Raw genomic sequence first — 24041 nt, 5'->3', positions numbered from 1 at the left:
GCAGAATTTGCAGAACTTAGAAAGAAACAGGAAGTTACAGCAAACCAGAAGATCTCAAATACAAACTTCACTTTAGAAGAATATCTGTATCTCATACCATATATGTGGTGGGAAAACAGGCAAGAAAAGTCAACATAAGAAATGGGTTATTTGATGACAGAACTCAAACTCCAGGTACCACTAAAGCAACTGGGCTTTATGCTGGTAGATTTCCAGAAAGAACTTTCAAAATTAGTCTCAGTAGGAACATGTAAGACTTTCTGATTCAAGCCCATTCAAGACAGTATCCGCAAAGTTGTGAAGTCAGATCCTGCCTAACTCTGAAAGTTAACCAAAAGGACAACAAATGGTAAACAGCCACACTTCGATATCTTAACTGGTCTGTGAGTGGACTGCAAGACACGAGAGTTCCAGAGAAAACTCAAGGTGTTGAACAAAAACCTGTTCAAGACTTTACTGCAGTACTCACTCTAGTCACAGCCAGGTCTGACATTGTCAGGAATGATGGAGGCTCCACCTCCATGGGTGCAGGGCAGGGGAAAACCTGTCTTATGTATGCACTGCAATATAAATATTATGTGTACAGCTCTATTACCGTGACTTTGGTACCCATCCAATTTTGGGCTGCCTTGTATGTAACCAGAAAATTCATAGCTTTAATGCTATGACACAGATTATAAAGAAATTTGCTTCACTTGTGAAGCAGAGAAGCAAGTTTGCCCTATCTCAGGCAGGAGATTAGATCAGCTTAAGTGGAACCAGACTGCTGTCATCAGACTCTAATTGAATGTCTCCAGCAACAGCTGACTGTCCTCACTGATGGAATCTGTTCATTTTCTTTCAGCACCAACTAACCCAAAAGGTCTCATGGATCATCATGTACCCTCAGCACTGCTTTCACAAGTGATTTTCCAGAACTTAAAGTAGGCAGTCCTTAGCAAAACACAGGTTCAACTCTTAGATCTTGATAAACTCTTAAGTTATTTCCCTCAACCAAATCCTGACCAAGTTCTCAACTGTCATACAAACAATTAAAATTCACCAATGTGGAGAACACTAACATCAGGCATAGAAACAATTTAATGAATTCCAGAGGAGATGTAGGACTTTCAAACAGCAAAATTCATTACCTTGACATAAGCAGCTAGCTCCCTACTTGAAAACAGGATCAATTATTTCTATGTTACTCTTAACAGATGTTTGCCATGATCGACAGCTACTCTGCAGCCACCCCAGGCAGTGCTATCACACTGCTTTCTCTAGTTAGCTGGAATGTTTCCACAGTCTACAACCTGAATTTTTCTGCATCTGTGCATAAATTAATACCCATTCAACTAAATCGACTGGAAAACACATCTTCACCTACACAGGAGTACATAGGCAGGTCAACCAAGAAAAACAACTGCACCATTCTTACCTGATTGGTTAAATGGATACCTAGCACTGTCCTGTCTTCCCAAGAAAGGCCTAGTGTCCTGAGATGCCTGCAGACTAGTCTGATAGAGGGATTCCAGTTCTGAGAGCTCCTGCTCTGTGTCTTGATTCCACTGTGGATGCAGGTGTACTGGGATCCTGCTCAAGTCATCTCCAACTGCTCTCTGATCAGAAAGGAGTGGACTCCTCCCAGGTACAGGAAGCCATTCAGTATTCTTATTAGCCTTCTGGGAACTGTAATACCTACTAACATTATTCACCCAATGGTCCACAGGCATAGAGGCAACCGTGCTACTAGCAGCTCCATCATCCACCTCTTTCATTCCTCCATCATGACAGTGCCTTTCCACGTAGGGTACAGGGTCTGCTATATTCTGTCCACCTCTTCTACACAGTTCTTCACTGTGAGAACAAAAACTCATAGAAGCAACATGCTGGGCACTAAAACCCTTCAAAGAAACTACCCCATCCCTAATATCCACAGTTGAGTGTAATTTTTCAGAAGATTGATTTTGGTTTTCTTGGTTTGGATGGATTAGCTGTCTGTAACCGGAAGATGAATGGTTGATGAAAAATTTTTGTGTTAACTTTGGAGACTTCTCATCCTGACACACTGCAGTAATCCAGTCTTTTTCATGAGTACCTTTTCTCTGGGAGACTGCATGCATTTTCTGAAACTGCTCTGCCAAGGAGCGAACATGTCCCTTTGTACTAAAAGCCTCAGATTTACAACCGTCTGCTGTGCCATATTCACCCTGTGAGGGTAATAAAATCTCCTGGCTGTTTGCTCTGTAGTACTTATTTTTCTGCAAAGGATCCGAGGAGCACTGCTGTGTAGGGGATGAAGTTGCAGGGGTCATTGCATGATAGGCCCCTAAATGATCAATGCTGGGCCACACTGGAGAGCTTGCAAGTTTGGAACAAGGACTGTGTTGGCTGTCCTTTTCAGGAGATGCTGCTTGTGGTGGATGTGGACAGGGAAACAGTGTAGGCAAAGACCCAGAGTTTATTGTGTTAGTCTTGGATTGGTATTGAGGTGTGAGAACAGGCATTATGTTATGAACCTCTTCTAACTTGCTGCTACTGCAGCAATCCCTATGGTCTTTTAGCCCTGTGGCTGTCATGTCAGCAAATTCCCCACTCTTGTGGGCATCATTCTCAGTTCTTGCAGACCTTTCTGCCAACCCTTGCCTATAGGGAAAAGAGGGAACTTGGTCATGGAAATCAGCAGAAGCAGACTGGAAGTTTGGAGAGATCCTGTTGGATGGATTGCTTTCATAAGGGGGCAAGGAGGAAGACTCTGGATATAATGATGAGTGCAATTCATGGCAGGAAGCAGGCGGGTGGAAGAAAGAACTGGACCCAAATTCCACTTCTTTGTTGGGTTCCAGTGGTACCTCCTGGCTCAGCAGTACTTGGAGCGGGCCAGTCTGTTCACTAAAACACACAGAAGAGTAAATGATTAGCAGTAGTCATTGCTTACGTTTATTCCTAGGGCACAGACCTTGCACTAGGTGACAAACAGCTGAACACACTTTGCTCATTGTATTCTCATGAAGACTTTGTATTAATTCACTAGATACATTCATGCTAGTCCTTTGCTTCTAACTTGATTTTCCTACTCTAACAATCTAACTGAATGCATTTCAAATTTTTAAGAGTATTTTGCTACCAACAGTCTCTGTATGAAGTATTCTTATACAGCACCAGAGGCATTTCAACCAGTACATTGAGTATGTGAGTAGGGATAACTGTAAAAAGACTAAGAATAGCGTTTATATAAGATAAAACAAAATAACTGTTTTCAACAGTAACATCTTAGATATCTTTTAAAATACTTTGGACATGTTTGTGATCTGAACACAAACTGACAGTATTTCCATAATGTCCCCTCTCTCCAGGCAATTTCATGAAGAATGACTTGACGAATGGAAGAACAGGTTGAAATTTTTCTTATATCATCTTTATATTCTCATTTTTTGAGATATTTAGCCAAAACGTTAATTAAAGTTCAAGCTAAATACTTAACTCTGCAATAATGTGTATCCTAAGCAAACTTCTAAAAATAATGTTCATTGTTTTAAGTACCAATGCAAGATAGTTGCATTCTTACATGTCATATATGTCCCTGGCATTTTTCTGCATTTAGTTATCATCTTAATATACAGACAGAACAAACAGTACTAAGTCCACCATCTATGAGAAAATGACAGGCTACATCATCTCCAGCAGAAAACTTAAGGCAACTGTAAAATCACTGCTTTGTTTCCTCCTTGAGATGCATGGAATGAAAGTTATCATGAAGACCTAGTCAATGCATGTAGCAGTAGAATATTATTTGTGAGGAACTGCAAACTTCGTAATGTCTACAACGTTATATAAATCAAAGCTGGAGTATAGAACTCTGGCTATGAAAAGGGTTTCTTTTTCTTTGACTGAAATATTAACATTCAGTTGGATATAACTTTCAGCAACAGTACAGCTCTTTTCACAGAGCAGCAGTGAGCAAGTTTAGCATTAGCAAAACTAGTTAAGAAAGTGCCTTTCATTTTCTTGGAATCTGCCAAAATGCCTAATTTGAGCTCTGCATTTCTCCTGTAAGAGAGAATATAATGGACCTCTGATTGACAACAAGATCAGCTTTCATTACATGTAATTCAGGTACTGGAGGAAAAGAAAAGAACATTATGAACTACAGCCTGGCAGGTGTGCAAATTAACTGGGTTTGTATATAGCTGTACCCAGCATTTAACAGAAAGGAACAGAAAAAGGATTCTCATCCAAGATTTTATCTAAGCTTTTGGTAATTTAACATGCAAGAAAGGGGAGAGGGGAAAAAAAGTAACAGTTCAAGAAATAGCCTAGGAATTGGATAGGGATGGTCTAGTGCTAGGAGGGAATGGCATGGGAAGAAAGGAGGATTAAGCTGCATGCTAAAGAAGGTAGGAAGAAAGGATCAGTTATAGCAGAGTTAATTATGCTGTAGTTAAAGTCAGTATGGAAGAAAGAATCATGAAGAGACACTGAGGAAGGCTGGTAAGCCAGGCTACAGGATGCTGGGAAGCACAGAAAGAAAATGAAGAATGATGGAGTCAAGGTGACAGGATCAGGATCTGGATTCAAGAGTTGTACCAGTGCACCACTAGAGAAGTGGACGAGAAAGAAAAGCTCAGTGTACCTGACAGTTTTCAAACTACAGAGCACTAAACACACTGGTTGATGTTCCCAACATAAAAATAACTACAGCAAAATTTTGACTGTAGTACAGTATTTTACTGAGTCCTGAAACTGCTCCTGATTTATAAACAGTCATATTTCATCCTAATGTATCCCCATTATTTTTAGCCAATTATTGTCTACTGTATTTTTTCCCTTGGTGCATGAGACATCAATGCTGCCAGGCACTGACTGCTACAATTCTCTGTCACAGATCACATTTTGAACACGTGCACATTGGACTATTCTATAAAGACTGGGAGAAAGAGTGGTGGGGAGGGAGAAAATGGGGTAGTTGTTTTATAACAGGATTTAACCTAGAGAAGAAAAGAAGAGGTGTAACACAGTAGGACTTGGACTCTGCGGGGAATAGACAGGTTGCTGTTGCTTTGCAGCCCGCGCTGCTCCCAAGGCAGCCCAGGGCCGTGCCCGGCGAGGCACTCGCACTACCTTGCAGGCTGGGCCATGGCGCCGCCCTGTGGTGGGAGGCAGGCTGGCGGAGGCAGCGGCTGCGGTGGCTGGTGGTGCTGCATGCGATCCTGGAGGCTCCGGGCTTTTCGGATACTGATTTGCAGCTTCTTATCGACTAGGGCTCTGCTGTGAGTGCTAGCGCTGGCATCATGCATGGCAAGTCTTAGTTTAGCTAAAATGCAAAAGAAAACATAGCAGAAAACAAACAGAAAAAAGGAATAAAATTGAAAAAGAAAAAAAAAAAAAAAAAAGATGCAGCAGGAACAAAAAACATGGACCATGCAAATACTGCCACAAAAGAATTCACAAGGATGCTACTGTTTCCATTAATGCACATTCAGCTTAGCCAAGTGTACAAAGACATTAATTGAAACTAAACCAAAATAAAATAAAAACAATATCCTTGTTTTGGCCCAATTTCTCATCCCTTCAAATAGGCTCTTTCCAGCCCTACTACAATGATGCTTCATTCTGTCATATGCTCTTCTCCTGCATCTTCCATACCTGGGACTCCCTCTGTGTGCAGGAATACCCAGCTAGGATTTGAGATTCCTTGCTGGAATGAAAGCTAATAGAGCTGTCACCACAGCTGTATGTTGCACCCTTTATTCTGCAGTCTATAAAAGCCAATTTCTAAATGCAAACAGCACACGAGCTACTCACCCTGTCTGCAGCCATTCTACACAGACAGAGGGGAGCATGGGGTGAGAGAGCCAGCCAGTCATAATGGAAAAACACCAAAAATAAAATGAAATCACATAGCACACATTCTCAAAGGTCACAATGCATTTAAGCACTTCAATGTCCTAATGCTTTTTTCTTCATGAAATTTAAAGTACAGCATAGTTCACTTCTGCTAATCCAGAAGACTCAAGAGTGGGCTACCATTTTCTTCCTACATCCTCCATTGAAAAACATGGGAGCTTAATGGCCTTTGCAATTTGGCCTGACAATGGGGAAAAATTGAGGACTGGGTAGCAAGGGGAACTACCTACCAGGTGCTTGCTGAAACATACCAGTTAGCACCAAAAAGGGCACATCAACACCCCAGTGCTGTTACTACCTTAGCACTGGAGAGAACAACAAAATGAATGCCAACATGAAAAAAACAGATGAAGAGGAATAGGACTAAAACCCCCAAATGGGAATGCTTGTAAAAATCAAACATTCTGTCTATCTTGATGTTGCTAAAGAGCAGCTGGACCCCCACATTACTACCTGACTTCATGAGATGTAGTGGTTCAGACTCTGCTCTGTATTAGTAAACAGTCAAAGCGCAGTAGCTCAGGCGGTTAAGGTTACTTACATATAGCTTCGTTACAGAGAGCCAAAGCTGCAGCACAATCCCCCTTCTGCTCCTGATTCAGCGACTCTTCAAAGATTGAGTCTGCCTCCTGCATCGACTTCTCAAAGCCATCACTCCTCCCTGCAAATGGGCAGCACCCTTCATTTTGGTTTCATTCATTGCAGAACCCTCACTTACCCTCATTCCATTTGTGATCACCAAATCCTTCTGCACACGGATTCTTGCAGAGGCTGTGCATATCCCAGACTGCAGCACCTAACCTTCCCTAAGCAGAAGTACATCCTGAGCACCCTGATATGCTTGACATCCAAACACACAGTAAAACAACACAAAACTGATTTTTTCCCTCAAATTTTCTTTAGTTGAGAGTTGTACTGGCTTTCTCTACTATTTTCAACACTTTAAATCAGTATAAAAGATGGTACAGACGTATAACAGAGTCAGTTCAAATGATTTCTGTCAAGAAGGAATTAAACTAAATTCAGAACCAAATCTAAACCAAAATGTATCAGTAAAAGAAATACAGCAGATTAGGGTATTTTCATTGTATGTTAAGTTTCCTGACAAAATCCATCTGTCTCTTCCTCATCAAAATGGAAACCAACTGATACACGTAACATGTCTGGGGAAGAAAACTCGGAGTTGAGAGTGAACATAAACGGCTGCATGAAATACTTCTATAAATGAGTTCGGTGCATACACTTAACTGCTGAAAGTAACATACAGAATATAAAAATTCAACAATCTTGCAACTTGAAAAACAAGGTGGTAGAAGCTCAGAAAAATGGGACAACTGTAAAGAACTCCTTTTGCAACAATCTAGAAAACAGTGTTGGAGAAGAGAAGGATAAATAATTTTGGAGACAAAAAAGAAACTGCATCCTGGCATCATAACATCTGTTTCTGAGAGAAAGAAATGCCCAAAGTATTTTGTGTTACCTATTAGGCATTGTGCAAATTACGCACTAAAATGTAAACATTCAAATGAGGCAGGGAAAACAGAAATTAAAACTTGCCTTTTACTCTGTTTAGGTGTGGGTCTTTTTAATGGAACACCTCTTGTCATTGGAGTAGAGAATGTGAGCACCTTTATCAGCCAACAACAAATTACATTCTCTCAAACTGCATAACACATGCTGTGGCCTTGCCTGCTCCCCAACACCCTTGTGCACAGATGTAAATACAAACTCTTTTACCACAAACCCCAAAGAATCTGCATTAATAGCTAGTACTGGAGAGAGAAATGAGTTGTTAGAGCAGTATGTTAATCAAGCAGCACTTTCAGTTTCAAAATCAAGGCAACTGGGACTTGTAATCAAGGGCAGAATATTAAAGTTAGCTTTCATTGCATGATTTTAGCAGTTTACTTGAGGGGAAAATGAGTCACAAGTGTTCTGGAGTTCTGCATACAAGCAAGACCTCCAGGCAGTCCAGCAATCTGTTAAGCTATTATATCTCTGACTTTGTTCTAAAAGAACAAAGACTTTCCCAGATCTACAGTCAAATGCATCTGAATTCAAACATTCTACTAAACTCTTTGTTGATTAAGCATTAATCTAGTTTACCTTCTTTTTAACAAAGAAAAGCTAAGCAATCTTTGCTTCCATCAACTAACAGAATAGATCTATTCTATTAGAACAGAGAATATTCCATTTTCTTTCATGCAGGAGAAGCAGAGAAGACAACATGCTCAACAGAGCATTGAGGTTTACTCTTCAATTTTTAAATCACTGGCATTTATGATACAAAAGTAAACCCTATAACAACATAAAAATATATCCATCTACTCTTGTAATCAGAATTTTTCATCTGGTTACCTGCAGGCCATAGTAGGACTGTAAAGGATAACTGATGGTCAGCAAAAATAATACAAACATTCCCAGTCAGACATTCTCATGGAGAACATACTGTTCAGTTGCCACTGGCACAGTGTCAGTCTGCCTGCTGAGCAGTTGGAATGGCTGTAGGTTGCAGAACACAGTTAGGATTGTGTCCAGAACTGGCGCTGCTGTGGGTTGCTCCTCTCCTTCCTCTCCTTGAACAGCAACCTCAACTCTGTTCTACATCAGGTTGGAGGATGCAGCATGGGGATGCCAGGAGGCCAGGCAACACAGGATACCACAGTAGGATTGCCCTGACCACATTTATGTGTTGGACCAGAGCCCAGATATTCACCTTCTTGGCTCTGTTCACCATCCAACAACCCCCAGTTAAGTGTTCCAGCAGGTTTCAAGGTTCATTCTTGACTGGGTCAGTGGACTTTATCCCACCTTTCTCCTGAATCCTCTTACTGGCTGATAGAGACTCAGGCTAAAACAAGGATATTACATGTGAATCCTGTCATGTTCCCTCTGCTCCAGCTGCATCCTTTCAATTAAACCTGTTTTGCTGCCATCTCCTGCCAGGAAGATGAGGAGTCATGGAAAAGAAACTTTGGTTTTAAATTTATTTTTTTTTTTACGCCTAGAAAAGATAGGCAACCTAAATCCAGCTCAGATTCTCAATTAGATCCAGCCAGAGTACTTGTCCCCACACCCGTGCTGTGAGTACACAGCCAGGCAGGGACAAAGACTGGAAAGCACAAGGGCAGGAAAAAGCACAACTGCTTAGGGCTACAAAAGGTACTAAAATCAAGCAGAAACAGAACAATGGTGTTTATATGAAGCACCTCTGCTGCAGGTGGAGCTGAGGCGCCTGAAAGGCGCTAACAGCCCTGTTCATTTCAAGATGCTGGTTAAAGGCTTACAGCTAAATCCAGGTATCTAATACTATTAACAGTGTGTATCACTAAAAAAATGGAAAAATGTAGATGTGTTAAGAATATCTCTAGATTACTTTGTTTTCCCATTTAAAAAGAAATTTGGTCAAAATACCAAACAGTTTTTAAACTGTCTAAAGGTTTGAAAGTGACAGTATTTCATTACCTGAAGGTACAAAACTGTAATGAGGGGTGGATGTGGCAAGACACACACACACACAATTAAAACAGGAAATTACATTCAAAGGTTCAAAAAACTTCAGCACTACCATCTTGCAAAATATACTTCATTAAGAGTTTACCCTGATTCTGCAGTTCATCGAGATCCATGAACCTGCTGGGACGGGGATTAAAGCCCATTGCTGCCTCCATTTCCTTTTCTCTTTTTCTCCGTAGTTCTTGCTCATGTGCTCTCCTTGTCACCTCTTCTTGCAATTCATCCAGCTCACTCTTTAAAGGAACAAAAATGTCTCCACCTTCAAAACAAACGAACAAGCCGATCAAAAATTTTTGATAGCTACATCACTTAAAGTATCCCTTAAAAGACAAGGAAATATTAATGGAGAATAAAATTAACATTAGGTAAAAACTTACAATGTCTGAGACCACAGAATTGTAGAACATAAATTTTGTTCCATTAAATTTTACTTATAAAACCCCACCCAATACAGTACTGCTTCAAGCTCCCCTGCAGCACAGCCCATGGATTCACTGACTCATGAAAACAGCATATGGAACAGAGAGAATCATTGGAAGAAATAACCCTAAGCTGATGATGAAATCTTGAGGCTTCTTACTGTGTTTATAATTTGTAAATAATGCTATGTCAAATTAGCCAGATCACTAGCTTGTGGAAGTTACATGGATTCCAAGTGAGATGTTTTTTATCTAACTGCATAAAGTGGAAAATGGGAGGAAAATAAAGCACCTCAATATCCTACACAACAGAAATCCATCAGCTGCCATTCTCAGTTCAACTATTACTGCTATTCAGAAAATGTCTCCTCTGCTACCTTTCCCTTCCCTCTCTGGAATAAAGCATTTGCTTAGAATGATATATAAGCAAAAAAGCTTAACCTCAGCCCAAACAGCTTGTAAAAAAACATTCACAGTTCTAACAGTTTTAAATAGAATTACAAGCTTGTTTCCTGGACTCTACTAAGTTATGAATTATGTTTGGGAGGGTGCTTTTGACTGATGAAAGAATATTGAGTTTTAAGAATGAACAGGAAAAATAACTTTATCAGTTAAATCAACACACAAAAGACATGCCAGAGCAACATGATCAAAGGAATATTCCAAAAAAGTTTTTTACAATTCCCTTTGGTAAATCTTATAATTATTTCTTGTAAAACTGTTATGTTCCTCAAAGATGCTTTTCCCTTTCCTTATAATTTCCCTGTGAACATAAACCTCCACAAAGTAAAGAACAACTGATACAATTTAATTTCAGGGATATAACCACCCCTACCAAATGTAACTTACCATTTCCCATGGTGTGTGGGCTGTTTGTCCAGCTCCCAATTGATGATGCAGACTCCACTTCCAAGATGCTGCTACTGTGAGACTTTGGGATGTTACGCCAAGCAGGAACAAATGCACTGGGTCGCTTCATATGAGCATCCCTCCAAGAAGAAAGTAATTAGAATTTACCATTTGACTAATCTCTCCAGGAGAAAGCATATCTATCTTTTTTGTATCCACACAAACATATACCTGCATTTGAAGTTAATTTTAAAAAAAGTCAATCATAAGAAAATCTTGGGAGAAACAGGGAAGAGAAAGTTAACAAAGAGGACAGTAATTCTATTCTCCTCCATAAGATTATACAATTTATATTAAAACCGTGGTCCAGGAGTTGTTCAGAACAGATTCTTACATATTCTGGCCATAAACAGTGCCAGTTTGTGATTACCTGAAGCTTCCTAAGTCAAGGAGAGAAACACACTGTGCTGTCTGTTCCAAATATTTCAAGTATGTCTGAAAACAAAGATTTCTATACAAGGCTATTGATTTCTCATTTTGTACAAGGTGTTTATGAATCAGTGGTTTAACAGGAACAAAAAGGGCTAGGAGCTACACAAAGTACAAGCTTTTAAATCACAGACTAAGAATACAATTATTTCAGATGCATCACTTTAGACCATATTTCTTGCTCATTCGAGCCCCGTTTTTTTCTCTTGTCACTAGCAGGAACCTATACTGAGAAGAATAGGCTCCCATTTCCCTACTATTTCTTCCCTATCCCAATAAAGTATTTAAAACTAGGACCACTGTTTTGCAAAATGTTCTACACCATTATGTAACTACAAAAAAGAAATCAAGACTTCAATCATTCCAAACATGAATTTTGTTAAAATCTACCTGTGGGTGCTTGAGCTTTCAGACAAGGGCATGTCCAGACTGACTGGGCTGTTGCTGTTGCGCTCACTGCTCTCATAGCCAGACTCCATCCTCTGTATTAGGTGAGGATGTTGATCCACCATATGGTGCTGGGGGCCCCGGCCCAGCACACCACGCTTGTACTTGACATTTGACTGGCTTGACCTTGTTTCATGAACAGTGTGCTCCTTCACCTCATTCTCAGTAAGCTCTTTACCTGTCAAGATAAACAATATAGCTTGGTAGAAAATCTAAGCTTCAATACCAGTAAAACATCCATAAACGTTAGCTGTTCCACTATGCTTAAATCAGAAGCACCATCCTTAATTTTATATAAAACCTGCAGTATTAAGGAAGAAAAATACCATAATTTTAAAGCTTTCCTAGCAATTTTGAGCAATAATCTGTTCAACAAATTTATCTTTGAATCTTTCCCCTTTAGTATAACATACCATATTCTCCCTGAGGTAACAATTAAGTCTGGAATGAAAATCCTTTCTTCCCCATACTAATTTTAATTTGTACAAGATAATTTTACAGTATATCCAATTGCATTCCCAATACTCTGTCATATCTACTTCAGATGCTCTCATTTTTTAAATTGTTTATTTTGACATTTATGGCTTATACAGAGGACAGGAAAACTTGTTTTTTTTAAATTCGCCCTTATACACTTCACAGTCTTTCCATTTAATTCTTGTTTGCTTCCCTTCCTTCCCTGAAGGTAAGTTCTCTTCCCCTTCACCTTCCCTTTACATATTCCTTTATGCTTCCCAATTCTTTTCAACTGCCAAAGCCAGCAAAGTCTCCATGTACAAGCTGCATAGCTGTAAAATCTTCCCAGATAAATCATCACTGGCTTCCAGGCTCTTATCTTCACAACAAGAACTCTGCGCTGATATACAAGATACTTCCTGCACCATACTCTGAGCCATCAAGTAAACACACCATGATGAGCCAGAGGAAAAAGCAGAGCAATACAAAAGCTCACTCCAAAGGATGAACTTCATGCACTTGGTAATACAGCCTGTGTCCATTTAAGCAGGGTAGATGGTATTGTTTCCCATAATTTTTCCTTAGCCAGGAAACGTAGCACACAGAAATCAAACAGAATTACCATACATACACTATGAATACCCACACAGGAATTAGTCTTCACAGACATGACTCACCACTGACCTGAATTCTGCATTCAAAATTTCACTTCCCACACATTCTGAAATAAATCTTTTCAAACTCTTACCTGCTTCTTCAGAGAAAGGGCTAAGCTGAGTGTAGCCACAATGTTTCCTCTTGTCTTTACTGAAGATGCTGTCTATATTCAGAGACTCTCTTTTGGGTCTCCACGTTGGCCGGTACCTGCTAGATGAACTGGATTTGGACTCACTACTGGTACTCTCCACTTCCCAGTCTCGAGGGTGTGCAGACAGGCTTTTTGAGGGTCGTGTTTCTGCCTGATCCACACTATTCCCTCCACGAGGGGAATTCTGCATGGTTTGGGAAATCTGCTGTGGTCTGCTGTGGATCATATTGCTCACTGTCTCTTTAAATTCCCTCAGCCTGCTGGTGCTGCTGGATGGTTTCGGGGCAGTTCTGGGGGCTTGTTTCTCCTTCAAGGTTTCCCCTGCAGTTTGAAGAGACAGCAAAAGCCACAAAAATAACTTCAATTAAACTAGCAGCCCTACTTGCAGCATCTTCATGCAGACTTTGAAAAGTGCGACCCAAAACAACAAAATGATGATAAAAAAACCAACACTCCTCAAACAAATATCCAACCAAAAGAGAGTTAAACACGAAAAAGCAAAGAGAGGACTAAATAAAGACAAAGATGGAAGAAACAATGAGGGAAATGTATGTACACACTGAGATGATAAAAACATAGAGAAAGATATTGACATTTAGAACAAAATAACATCTCTTGCCTTCACTATGGTATCCTGATGACTGAGCCTCATCTCCTTTCCGCCTAGAGCGGCTAGAACTCCTCTTGCGGTCTGCCAGCGAGCCCTTCTTTGAAACATGCCTCTGATTGCACTCACTGTCAGTCAGGTGGCCTGGAAGGAGGAAGAACACAGTAGAGATGACAAGAGCCTTCAGATCAAGTGCTCACTGTGCTAAGAGCAGCAGGACTCTTGCTCCTTAGGAACTGCAGACACTCCAACACTAACTGGCATGTTAGGTTAGTTTTTGTATCTGTAAGTTTTTGGTTTTGTCTTGGAGAGGATGTTCTACTTTTAAGGTAAAAAAGAACAGTACAGCCCCTCCAACGACTCTGGCTAATGGCAGCTTATCCAAGGGCCAAGGAAAAGGTTGACTCTGCTTTGTCTTCTAATAGTCTAAGGACATCACTTTTTTGCTGTCAGTTTTAATGACTATGAACATGAAACTCCTGAGGACAGCTTGCCAGACATTACTCTGTTGAATAAAGACTCAACCACATGAATGAGTTACCATCTAATAATACATTACTGCACATCATCAGCTACTCTGCACTAACTATTCATCTACACTCTCTTTGCCTGTAGCAAACACTAAGTAATCTGAGTTAGCCTAGTCTACAGTGGAGAAGCCTCACTTGGCCCTCAAGGGCCAAGCCAGCTAATTCACATCTGCCACAAGCTAAGAGCACACACACACACCATGAACATGGATCAGCTGACACACAACATTCCCTCTACTACAGCTTATGTGTCTAAGTGCCAGTATCTTCTCTTGAACATAATTTACTCCGCATTTCTTCACATCAAATGGGAATTAAGAGTATTTGACATCACAAGTCTTCTGTATTGCCTTTGCTTAATTCTATGGCTCTCACACAGTCACAGTCCTAATCCTGCAAGCACAAACACACGCATGGCTTTACTCACGTGAGTAGTCCCAAGCAGAGATGCAGGGTAAGAAGGGAATTTATGATAAGCTACAAAGACTTTTTTCTAGCCTTTATATCACAAACTTTTACCTTGCACAGGATGATAGGAAACAAAAATCCCTAGTAGCAAATAGCAGACTACATAGCTGGCTCTCCTGAGCCTTCTCCCTGCTCTAGAGATTAGCATCAAAATCAACAACATTAAAAGCAGATTTTACATATAAAATTGTACCTTCAACAGTTAAAAAACCAATTCACTGCAACTACAATTGCTACAAAGATATTACAATAAGTGAGTAGGAAGGAATCCAAACAATAAAAAGCAAGCTACACAAGGCTCACTTCTCATTTGCAAAGCAAAGAATGATTTTGTGGCCAAATTTTTTAGAAACAAGCAGACTACATAAAAGAAATTAAGGAAGCAGAAGTGAAATGTTGGCAAAGAAGTTAAAAGATGTGTAACATTTTGGAGACTGAATGTAAATCTGTGCTTTGATGGATTTTTTATTCCCTTCACAGAATGGACTGCCACATCTCTTTCGGGAACTCCAAGAATATTATTATCCCTGTAGTGGCTCCCCTCAAGACAGAAGAGACTTATGCTTCACTTCAGCATGCACAACTTCTCTAGTTAAACATTCCAAACTGATAACACATTGCCTGGTTAGCATCCTTAACTACCATAAGAGAAACTGTTTGCAAGTATTTAGTGTTATTAGCACTAGCTGAGGGTTTGCATGAATAAAGCCCAGCTCAGTGTTTTAGAATGAAGGCTGCTAGCTTTGCATTAATATTTTTTCTTCCTTTCAAAGACTGCAAATATTGTCCCATTGTCATCAGACATTTAATAGCCATGGAGATGTCAAGAATCAGAAGTCTCCACGGGACACAGGATTTTATCTTTACTTGGACACTGAAACAAAGACTAAATCCAACATAATGCATGAAAATAGGAATTAAAATTCCAATAATATTAGCTAACACTTAACACTCCCTTTTTAAAATTCACTAAAATAACAAGCCAGGACTTCTGAATGCCTAACAATATGCTTAAGAGGTGTCTCCTGGTGAATGTATCACGTAAATATCTCATCCTCCAGACTTGGGATGGCTTCACAAGCAAACAGCAATATTCAAAGGAAAAGTCTGGTTTTGTAGGAGCTAGCTGTGTGTGTGTCTAAGAGCATGTTAGAGAAGAAAATGAAATCAAATGGGTTAAGACAGAACACCCTCTATTCCCTCCCCCTGAAATCTCAGTTGCATGAATTGGGCAGCCAGAATACGCACATTTTTCTCAGCAGCACAGGTGGGTAGGAACAAAGAGAGGGCTTATGCAGCCACTCTTCTGTCCCCATTCTGAAGTACCCAGGAGCCTGAGGTCAAACAACCCAATGGTGGTCCTTCCCTGAAGGATGATGTGGGATAGGGTCCATAATTTTCTGGGCTGGAGTAGTGGGTAAATGGCCATTAAATGAAGAATCCTGCTCTTGCCCAGAACGATTCAGTTGACAGGTCAGTGTGGATGGCTTCTATATAGCCCCACGGATCACCATTTGATGACAGAGCAGTTCTATTAGTTGGCAGACTGACTTTTTTTGGAAAGGTAGTGGGTGGGTAAAAAAAGAGGGGAAATGCCCAGACAAGTGGCTAGCTAAGGGGACAGACTGACCATAGCTAAGGCTTAATCAGGGAAGATAAGGACAACTGAATTTAGGTGGAGAAATGGGCTAAGCTAAAGGGAATAACACAGGATAGAATCAATAGGAGAAGAAAGAAAAAGAAAAGGACAAAGTCACTAAAAATGACAGAACAAAAGGTTACATGCTGAACTTCATGCTTACATGTTCGTGACCATTCCTCTTACTCTCCTTTTTTGCCAACTTCTGCATGGCAAGTTTTGCAGGCAGTAACCTAATCCAATAAACTCTGTGCCATTTTTGCAGACTATTTAAATAGTATACCACTAACTCTTTCAATTTTGTCTTCTTTATCAAAGACAAACATACATTTTGTTTTTGCATCACTCAATTTCTGCTCCAACTTTCTTTTCTTTCTCACACGCTACCTAAGGCTATGACTGGTCCCTACAGCATTAAGTATTTGCTAAAAATGGAAGGACTGTTGGGCTATCTTAAACTGTGTATTACAGTTACTCAGATCTCTGATGACGAATGAAAGAATACTAAATAAAATGAACTCAAAACATTTTTTTCAGATTTTGATGTACCATAGATGGTTACAAATGAACCAATTGTGATACAAAAGAGGAACAATTTTACAAATAAAAGGACAAAGCGGTTCTGACAGCTTTGACACTCTGGTGCAACCTAACAGCTGCTGATTCTACTCTTAGGTCTTCTTAGAAAATCTATTTATGGCACAATAAAACAACTTTTCAAACAGAAATAGCAGATCCTATTTCTGATGCTACAGAAGTCTGACCTTAACTTATGCGCTACTTTTTTAGACGTGATGTTAGAAGTTACTGTATGCAGAAACAGGCTAACTGTGGGCACTGGCCATGAATAATTGAGGAGATCAAATCTTCAGACTTCCAGTTAACCTCTTTTCAACTGAAGAGTGTTCAGGCAGACTGTTGTGGACTGCAGACTGTTCAGGCAGATGCCCAAAGGAATACATAAATACATACAGACTGTCTTCTCACTGGATATTTAGCTGGATATTCCAGCTAAACTTGCTTCCATGGCACAGGCACGAAATTATCTTAAGCTCCTCACTGGTGCAGTAAATACTACCAATGCCCAGTTACACAGGAAAGCCTTAGTTCCCAAATATGAGGGTCTCTGGTGATGAAAGCACCTTTCCCAGACAGCTGCAACTCCTGAAATGAAGTAACTGCCTGGAGATGAATAAACAGCACACACAACATTTACCAAAGCCTATAACAGGGCTGCACAGACGCCAACTCACAGAATTATATAACAGAGCAGGAAATATTGTTGATAACGGAAAAACAAATCTGTAAATGCTTGTCTGGCTAGACACAAGTTTACAGAAGCCAACAAGACTTTTAAATCATGGTTTTTTTGGTGAATGCCAACTGTTCATTACAAAACAACAAACTCAGGATATTAAACACTGTTTGCTATTCTATTAAAGGTTGTGTGCATATACAGTGATATTTTCAGCTAGAATCTACTGCAGTCATGTTATCTAAAGACAATGGATCACATACAGATGCAATGGTGTCTGCTACCTGTGTCCCTGCTGCTTTGTGAAGCTGCATCATTCTCCACATTGTAGATGACTGTCCCCTGGGAGTCAGAGGAGAAGTGACTGACCACAGACTCATGGTGTGCCTGTTTGTAAGGATAGCTGTCTGTAGAGGAATCTGTCCGGGTATCACTTGAGATGGAAGGTTCTCTCCCTGGGGAAGAAAGAAATGTCAAGGAAGCAATGTCAAATTTCAATCGTTTTCAGCTATTATAAAAGTCAAGAAAGGCTAAGAAAAGACAGCAGGGGCAACTATACAGAAGTTTACAGAAAAAAACAGAATAGCAAAGATACCAACTCATATTCAAGAACACCAGAGATTATACGAAAAGTCTGCTCCTTTGGAAGCAGGAAGACAGTGTCATTCCTTCTGAAAAAAATCTGTTTATTTTCTTCCTTTTTGGTCCAAGTTTATCAAATCTTCCTAATACGCAAAATTAAATTACATCCATGGGACTGGAAGTATACATTAGTACCATGCTGAAATTATTGCTAATTTTCAACACTGTTGAGTGCAACTACAATATGAAACACTGCTTCAGGGAAAGTAAAAAAATTACTCAAGTACGAAATACTAATAAGGGTAACAGGAACATCATGTTATAATAATTAACAGGTTTCATCTATTACAAATCAAAAGCTTATCTGGTATAAACTTTGTACTGAAATACTTTTATCTAAATCAAAGTAATCTGCTCCTTCTCAACAAGCCAGCATTGATCCCCTACTGAAAAGTATGAAACATCATGATTCAGTTTCAGTACAGTAATACTTGAACTCCTTAGACAAGGTGAAAATGGCAATCTCCTCCCCCATTTTAAGTAAATAAAAGTAAAAAATCTTAACAGTTTGAAGACTGTTGGACATTTTACATGTGATGTATACACTCCTTAATACACATGAGTATGAGTTACATACTAATTTCTGAGGGGAGAAATTAAAGTAGAAAAAAATACAATAAAAAAGGTGGTTATTCTTACGTTTAACTGCAAACACTGACCTTGAGAGCACTTCGCATTTTTGGTGAGAACAAGTCCTGCAGTAAATGTCCTATTTAAGGACGGTTTAGATCTTTTGAAGTCAGAAACTTCAGTTATTGAAGTCATTGGTTAGTGTTCCTCTCTACATCTCACACCACACCACAACCTTCACTTCCCTCATCCCCCAATTTCCTTCTCCAAACTTTTTTGGAAAAGATTGCTACCCAAACAATCAACAGTCAAACCAAGAGAGAGATTCACAGATTCACAGAAAACACTGGAAACCCTCTTCAGAATTCTTGACAAGCTTTAACAAGCAACAAGGACCCCTGCTGACAACCATACACATGCCCCAAAGAAGCAAAATGTTTCACACGCTGAATTTCAGCATGAAGGTACAAGGCACAGAGCCCACATTGCTTACCTGAGTCCTCACTATCATAGCAAGTCCTGCCATATTGCTGTAAATCCACCTGAGGGGGCAAGTCTTGTGTTGACACTGGAGTTCCTCTTGGATCTGCATACAGCAGCAGCAAAGGCTGATAGTGACCCTTAATGCACTTTGTCACAACATCTTTCCATTTTGGACCAATCTGAATTGACAACCAGAAAAAAAACACAAGTAAGGTTTTCTGTCATCATTTTCTAGAATAAGTTCTCTTTTCCCTCATCACAATTCTTTTATAGTTTGATTTTCCACTGACATACTTTAACTCTTTCTATAGCCAGCATTGACTGGGACTCAGCAAGAAAACTCCTGAGCCAACCTAATTAAAATTCATCATCCTATGGCTAAACTGATTACAATTCCTGATAAAAATACAACTACAAAAATAATAATTCTCTTTCAGATGTTTTTTCCATAAAAAATTTTTCATCCTCTGAGATGTTCTAACTTCACATCAACCAAAAAGCAGAATAATTTGTTAATGAACAAAATCAACAATAAAAGATAAATTCAGTAAAGACAGTAAATTCAAATCAAAGCTAAATACTTCAAATGTGTTAATCTTCCAGCTGTGACAGAACCTCTGTAAGCACTGATAGGCCACGCAATTAATTCACATAGTAATACTAATCTCACAAATCTTCCCCATTTACTAATACAGGTTTCACTTGATACACTGAATATTTACTCCAACAAATTTGCTCCATATGTGAGTATTCTGCTAAAGCACTGCAGTACCAATCCTTGCCAAATTTTTCTGTGAAGAAGTATGACCAAACAAATGCATTAAGAGTTTTTTTTCCCCATTGAGATTATGCTTGGCGTGACTACAGAAGAAAATTTCCCTCTCTCATCTTTGTGATTCCATGACTAGAAGGAAAAAAGGAGAGTGGTATGAAACAATGCCAAACAATCTAATGGGTTATAATGTCGTGCCAAGATCCCAGCACTGGTGTCTTTAATGTCAAGGACCTCATGCTTGGTGAAAAGGTTAAAAAAAAGCACTGACGGAAGAGCGGAAAATTTGCTGTTGGCAGCAAGCACTAGGGAAGACTGGCATGTAGACACTCAAGCAGAGTTCAACAACAGGCACTAAACAGCTACACTGCTTGTCAGCAAGGGAAAGACATGGGTGTTAGCTGTATGCACAAGCAAACTGTACGTTTTCAAACAACAGCATAAAAACAAGACTGGGAGCCAACAGAACAGAACTAAAAATAGGGCTTCTGAGATTTCTGGTATGCTTTTTTTGAAAACACTTCACTTTGTTGAGAAAAACGAAGTAACAAATCTGTGGATCCTGAGCGGAAAACCAGCAAAAAAACCTCTCAAAATCTGCAGAAAACAGTATGGATTTACACATAAGCAGCTAACAAATTCCAACAGAATACTTTCCTAAACATTTTTTTCTCACCTCTTTGACATGGGCATCATCAAAGTACATCCACTTGCGGATTTTAGTTTGGAAGAAGAAGGTTGAATAGTGTTTTCCATAGTAACAGATCATTCCCACCAAATACAGCTCTGAGTGTTTTGCTCTGTCATCAGTTACTCTGAAGAAGAGCTTCAAGACGGGAGGTAAGAAAAACAGAAGGATAAATTAATAAAGAGTTCAGAATTTTACATATTGCTTTATGTTCAAAAACCTCGAAGTGCTATAGGGATGTGTCACGCTTTTACTTCAAAAGACAGAGAAAACAAGGCAATAAGTAAGCTATCAGGCAATGCTTAATCAACCCAGAGGCACAGACCAGAAATGGATTCTGACCAACTCACCAGATGCTCATAAATTGAGTTGGACTTGGAACATGTGTCTACTTGAAGAAGACATTTACAACAATGATAAAACACCTGTTACATAATTTGAAAGTGGCTCTATTGAAAATTTGTATTCTGTATCATGCTTGCTGATTGTATCAAATACTTTTTAAAACATTAATTCCTTTTTGCAGAATCAAAGTGGTTTGGACAGTAAACAGCTGGCACATCTTCTAACTTAGTAAGGGCTATCCAGAATTTAGTGTGGACCAGTTTATGATGCTAACAAATAAAAGATCAACTGAAGATACCAGCAGATCAAAAGGATTTTTTTTTTTTTTTACATAATGTGTATATATATTAATTCTTATGTAGTATCTCAATGCTACAATAAGACACAGCTACAGATTGTTATACTGATAATTCAGCCCTAAAGCATCAGTTAATGTAGAGTAAGTGAATCCTCCAGAGGACAAACATCTAGGTCCTATTTCATTCAGTCTGTCATTCAATCACACAGTGCAAGCCACCACCTCTTAGAGACTGTTCAGTCACAAGTAACTTTATGACTATGCATTTCACCAAAACAAGCAGCTAAAGGCAAAAAAAAAAAAAAAAAATCAACCCCAAAGACCACAAAACCACATTTTGTCTTCAAAAGAAATAGAAATAAACTTCTGTTATTTAAAATGAAAAAGCACATATGTATTTTCACTGAAACAGCACAACCCCAATCCAGAATTTCCTTTCATTTGAAAGTATTTTTACAGTTTCAGACATAGCAGAAACTCAAGCATACACAGTTCACAGATTCTTCTAAGGCTTCCAGAGACAGGTCAGATCCTTGGTTCTGCCCTCTGTTCCTCTTTTTATGGACACCAAAAAGGTGAATGCGCAACTTTTCATTTTCCTCCATTTGCTACTGTAGACCACCAGGAAAAAGTCTATCTTTGCAAGTAGTACCAAAATACAAAAAACTTACATCTCCCAGTTTAAGGCAAGTTCCCAGACTGTGAATCACATCCTCAGCCAGATCAGAGTGGTCTGAGTCCCAAACCAAGCCAATGGTGATGATCTGTGGCGAGTTCATCAACACACGACGAATACGGATCTTCTCCCCACAGTTACTCTGAGCATATAAATAAAACAAAACATTGAATATAATTCTTTTCTCATTATAATGTCAGGACAAGGCACTAACAAGTGTAAGTCTCAGAAGTACAGCTTCCAAAGAGGAAGTGGTGAAACACAGCAGACATGCTCAGTATCAAGGTTGGAACTTCTCATGTCATAGATGAGATGTGCTATCAAGACTATCCTGCATTCCCAAGCTTTAAAGTGAACACTGCCAATTCTTCCTCCTGCTATTGACAATGATTAATACATAAAGCACAAAAACTAGCTTATTTAAAAAAAGATAAGCAAATGTACTTGAAAGATCCCAGTAACATTGCTAGGAATTGGACAGAAAGGTCGCTTTTGATCAGAATCTCAGATAAGAAACTGTGTGTACAGAGACCAATGCCTTATATGTCACTGTCAGAAAAAAACTCTGCTTTGCTGAAAAAGAAGAAAAAGTCCAGTTTTGCTGTTAAATTTGAGCGTTTCTACATGGTACCTCAAACACCCCATCTTAGACAGTATAGTTACGACAGTATTTGTATAAATCTGAGAACAGCAGGGGGAAGATCAGGAGAGTAAGAATTGTTTTAGTAACTCATAGGAGTTCTGCAATTCTTATTTCCTGTTTCAATTTTTCTTCCCATTTTTTACTTTTTAAATAAGTATGAGTGCATTTTAAAGGGGAGGGGGGGTGTCAATGCTGCAACAGAGTGGAGGGGACACAACAAAAACCATGACAAAGTCCATTTGCAACATTAATTTTTTCCCTGAGCACATCACAAAGGTTGCCCTACAAGACTGCAGGACAAAAAACCATTTTCATACCGAGAATTGTTTCTCTTGTCTACAGAGCCCAGCTTCACAACTGAATATAATAATTTCTGACACTAAAACCAGGGAAGAGATCACAAAGCGTCTCTTCTCCAAAGCAACCTAGAAAATTTAACCAGAACTTCAATTCCAACAATCAGTGAGCAACAAAAATGAAAAGTTATAAAAGCAGAAAGAAACTGCAGAGGACTCTGATGTTTAAATGTAGATATGAGGTGTTAATATTAATTTATTCACACATCTTTTGAAAGGGTTATTTAAAGTACAAGCAATTCTGTTTATTACCTCCCAACCTATCTTACTCTCAAATTGTCTTCTTTGCTTCAGCATTTTCAACATGACAACAGGAACATGGCATCCTGATAAAAAGCTTCCTTTGCATAACTTTGAGGCAACACTTAGTTAAATGTCAATGGGTTATTAAACCTGATGAGTATTAAAAAAAAGGGGCAACAAATGGTGGTATGCAATTTAATCCAATTGATTATTTCACAGTCAAATAGCAGTTTGCCCTGACCAATAATGTATTTCTATTAAATTTCACATTCTTTGGCTATTAAATAGCTGGACTCCTATGCACCTTTTAAATTACAACAAAATATCTTAATTTCTTTTACTTAGATAAGTAAGATAAATAAGCCACTATTTGTCAATATTAAAAAGTATGTATTTCAACTGAGACTTTTACTAAAGCTTTCAGAATTATAAACTGGGAGCAGAGCCAAGTATAAAATGGAAATATACTGGCCCCAGGGACCAGGTACAGAAGCCCTCCTGTTAAAGCTATTGCACCTAATAGTAGCATTACATGAAGCAGCAACTCTGCAGCTGTTTCCTGCCCTACCTATTAACCTATACGTAAAAAAAGTTTGATGATAACTTCTTGCATATTTATTAAAAGGCATAACAAGATACTGAACTCTCACTTTAGAAATCTAACAAGATATACATAAAAAATAAGCATCTATTCCTGCATTTAATACTTGTGGCTAGTCAAAGAAGCAGCCATCCTCTCTAAGTTTTCCCTTCCTTCACTGAGTAACTGTGAGATAGTGAATTCACCCAAAGAAAACCAAGGTTACTCACTGGACAGTTTCGCAGGTCCCCCATAGTGCTGGCGTTCTGCAGGAGCTCTCCAAACATGTCTGGAGTTGGTTTCTCCCGCCTCTCCAGCATACAAATAGCTTGATTGCTTCAGTATAGACAAAGTAGAGAAAACAAAATTTTAATAA

The 24041-nt window shown here is 39.2% G+C and overlaps 1 protein-coding gene across 4 annotated transcripts in view; it reads right to left on the bottom strand.

Annotated features, from left to right (window-relative positions):
- Window positions 1-24041, bottom strand: part of USP54 (ubiquitin specific peptidase 54) — a 92478-nt gene that overhangs the window by 6000 nt on the left and 62437 nt on the right. For 2 of the 4 annotated variants that reach the window (XM_056494977.1, XM_056494978.1), the window contains exons 7-19: window positions 23896-24001; window positions 21839-21985; window positions 20513-20662; window positions 19075-19243; window positions 17654-17824; window positions 13490-13621; window positions 12811-13191; window positions 11550-11784; window positions 10671-10810; window positions 9488-9661; window positions 6428-6547; window positions 5101-5293; window positions 1418-2871 (exon numbers count right to left, since the gene is read on the bottom strand). In XM_056494977.1, coding sequence (XP_056350952.1) covers window positions 1418-2871; window positions 5101-5293; window positions 6428-6547; window positions 9488-9661; window positions 10671-10810; window positions 11550-11784; window positions 12811-13191; window positions 13490-13621; window positions 17654-17824; window positions 19075-19243; window positions 20513-20662; window positions 21839-21985; window positions 23896-24001 — 3572 coding nt within the window. Of the gene's footprint in view, window positions 1-1417; window positions 2872-5100; window positions 5294-6427; window positions 6548-9487; window positions 9662-10670; window positions 10811-11549; window positions 11785-12810; window positions 13192-13489; window positions 13622-17653; window positions 17825-19074; window positions 19244-20512; window positions 20663-21838; window positions 21986-23895; window positions 24002-24041 lie in introns of those variants that run through there. The other 2 variants (XM_056494979.1, XM_056494980.1) reach the window with 2 other exon arrangements.

Source organism: Oenanthe melanoleuca, chromosome 6 (assembly GCF_029582105.1).
Source record: "Oenanthe melanoleuca isolate GR-GAL-2019-014 chromosome 6, OMel1.0, whole genome shotgun sequence".
In the NCBI taxonomy this organism is placed as follows: domain Eukaryota; kingdom Metazoa; phylum Chordata; class Aves; order Passeriformes; family Muscicapidae; genus Oenanthe; species Oenanthe melanoleuca.
This window is presented reverse-complemented; position numbering and strand designations above follow the sequence as displayed.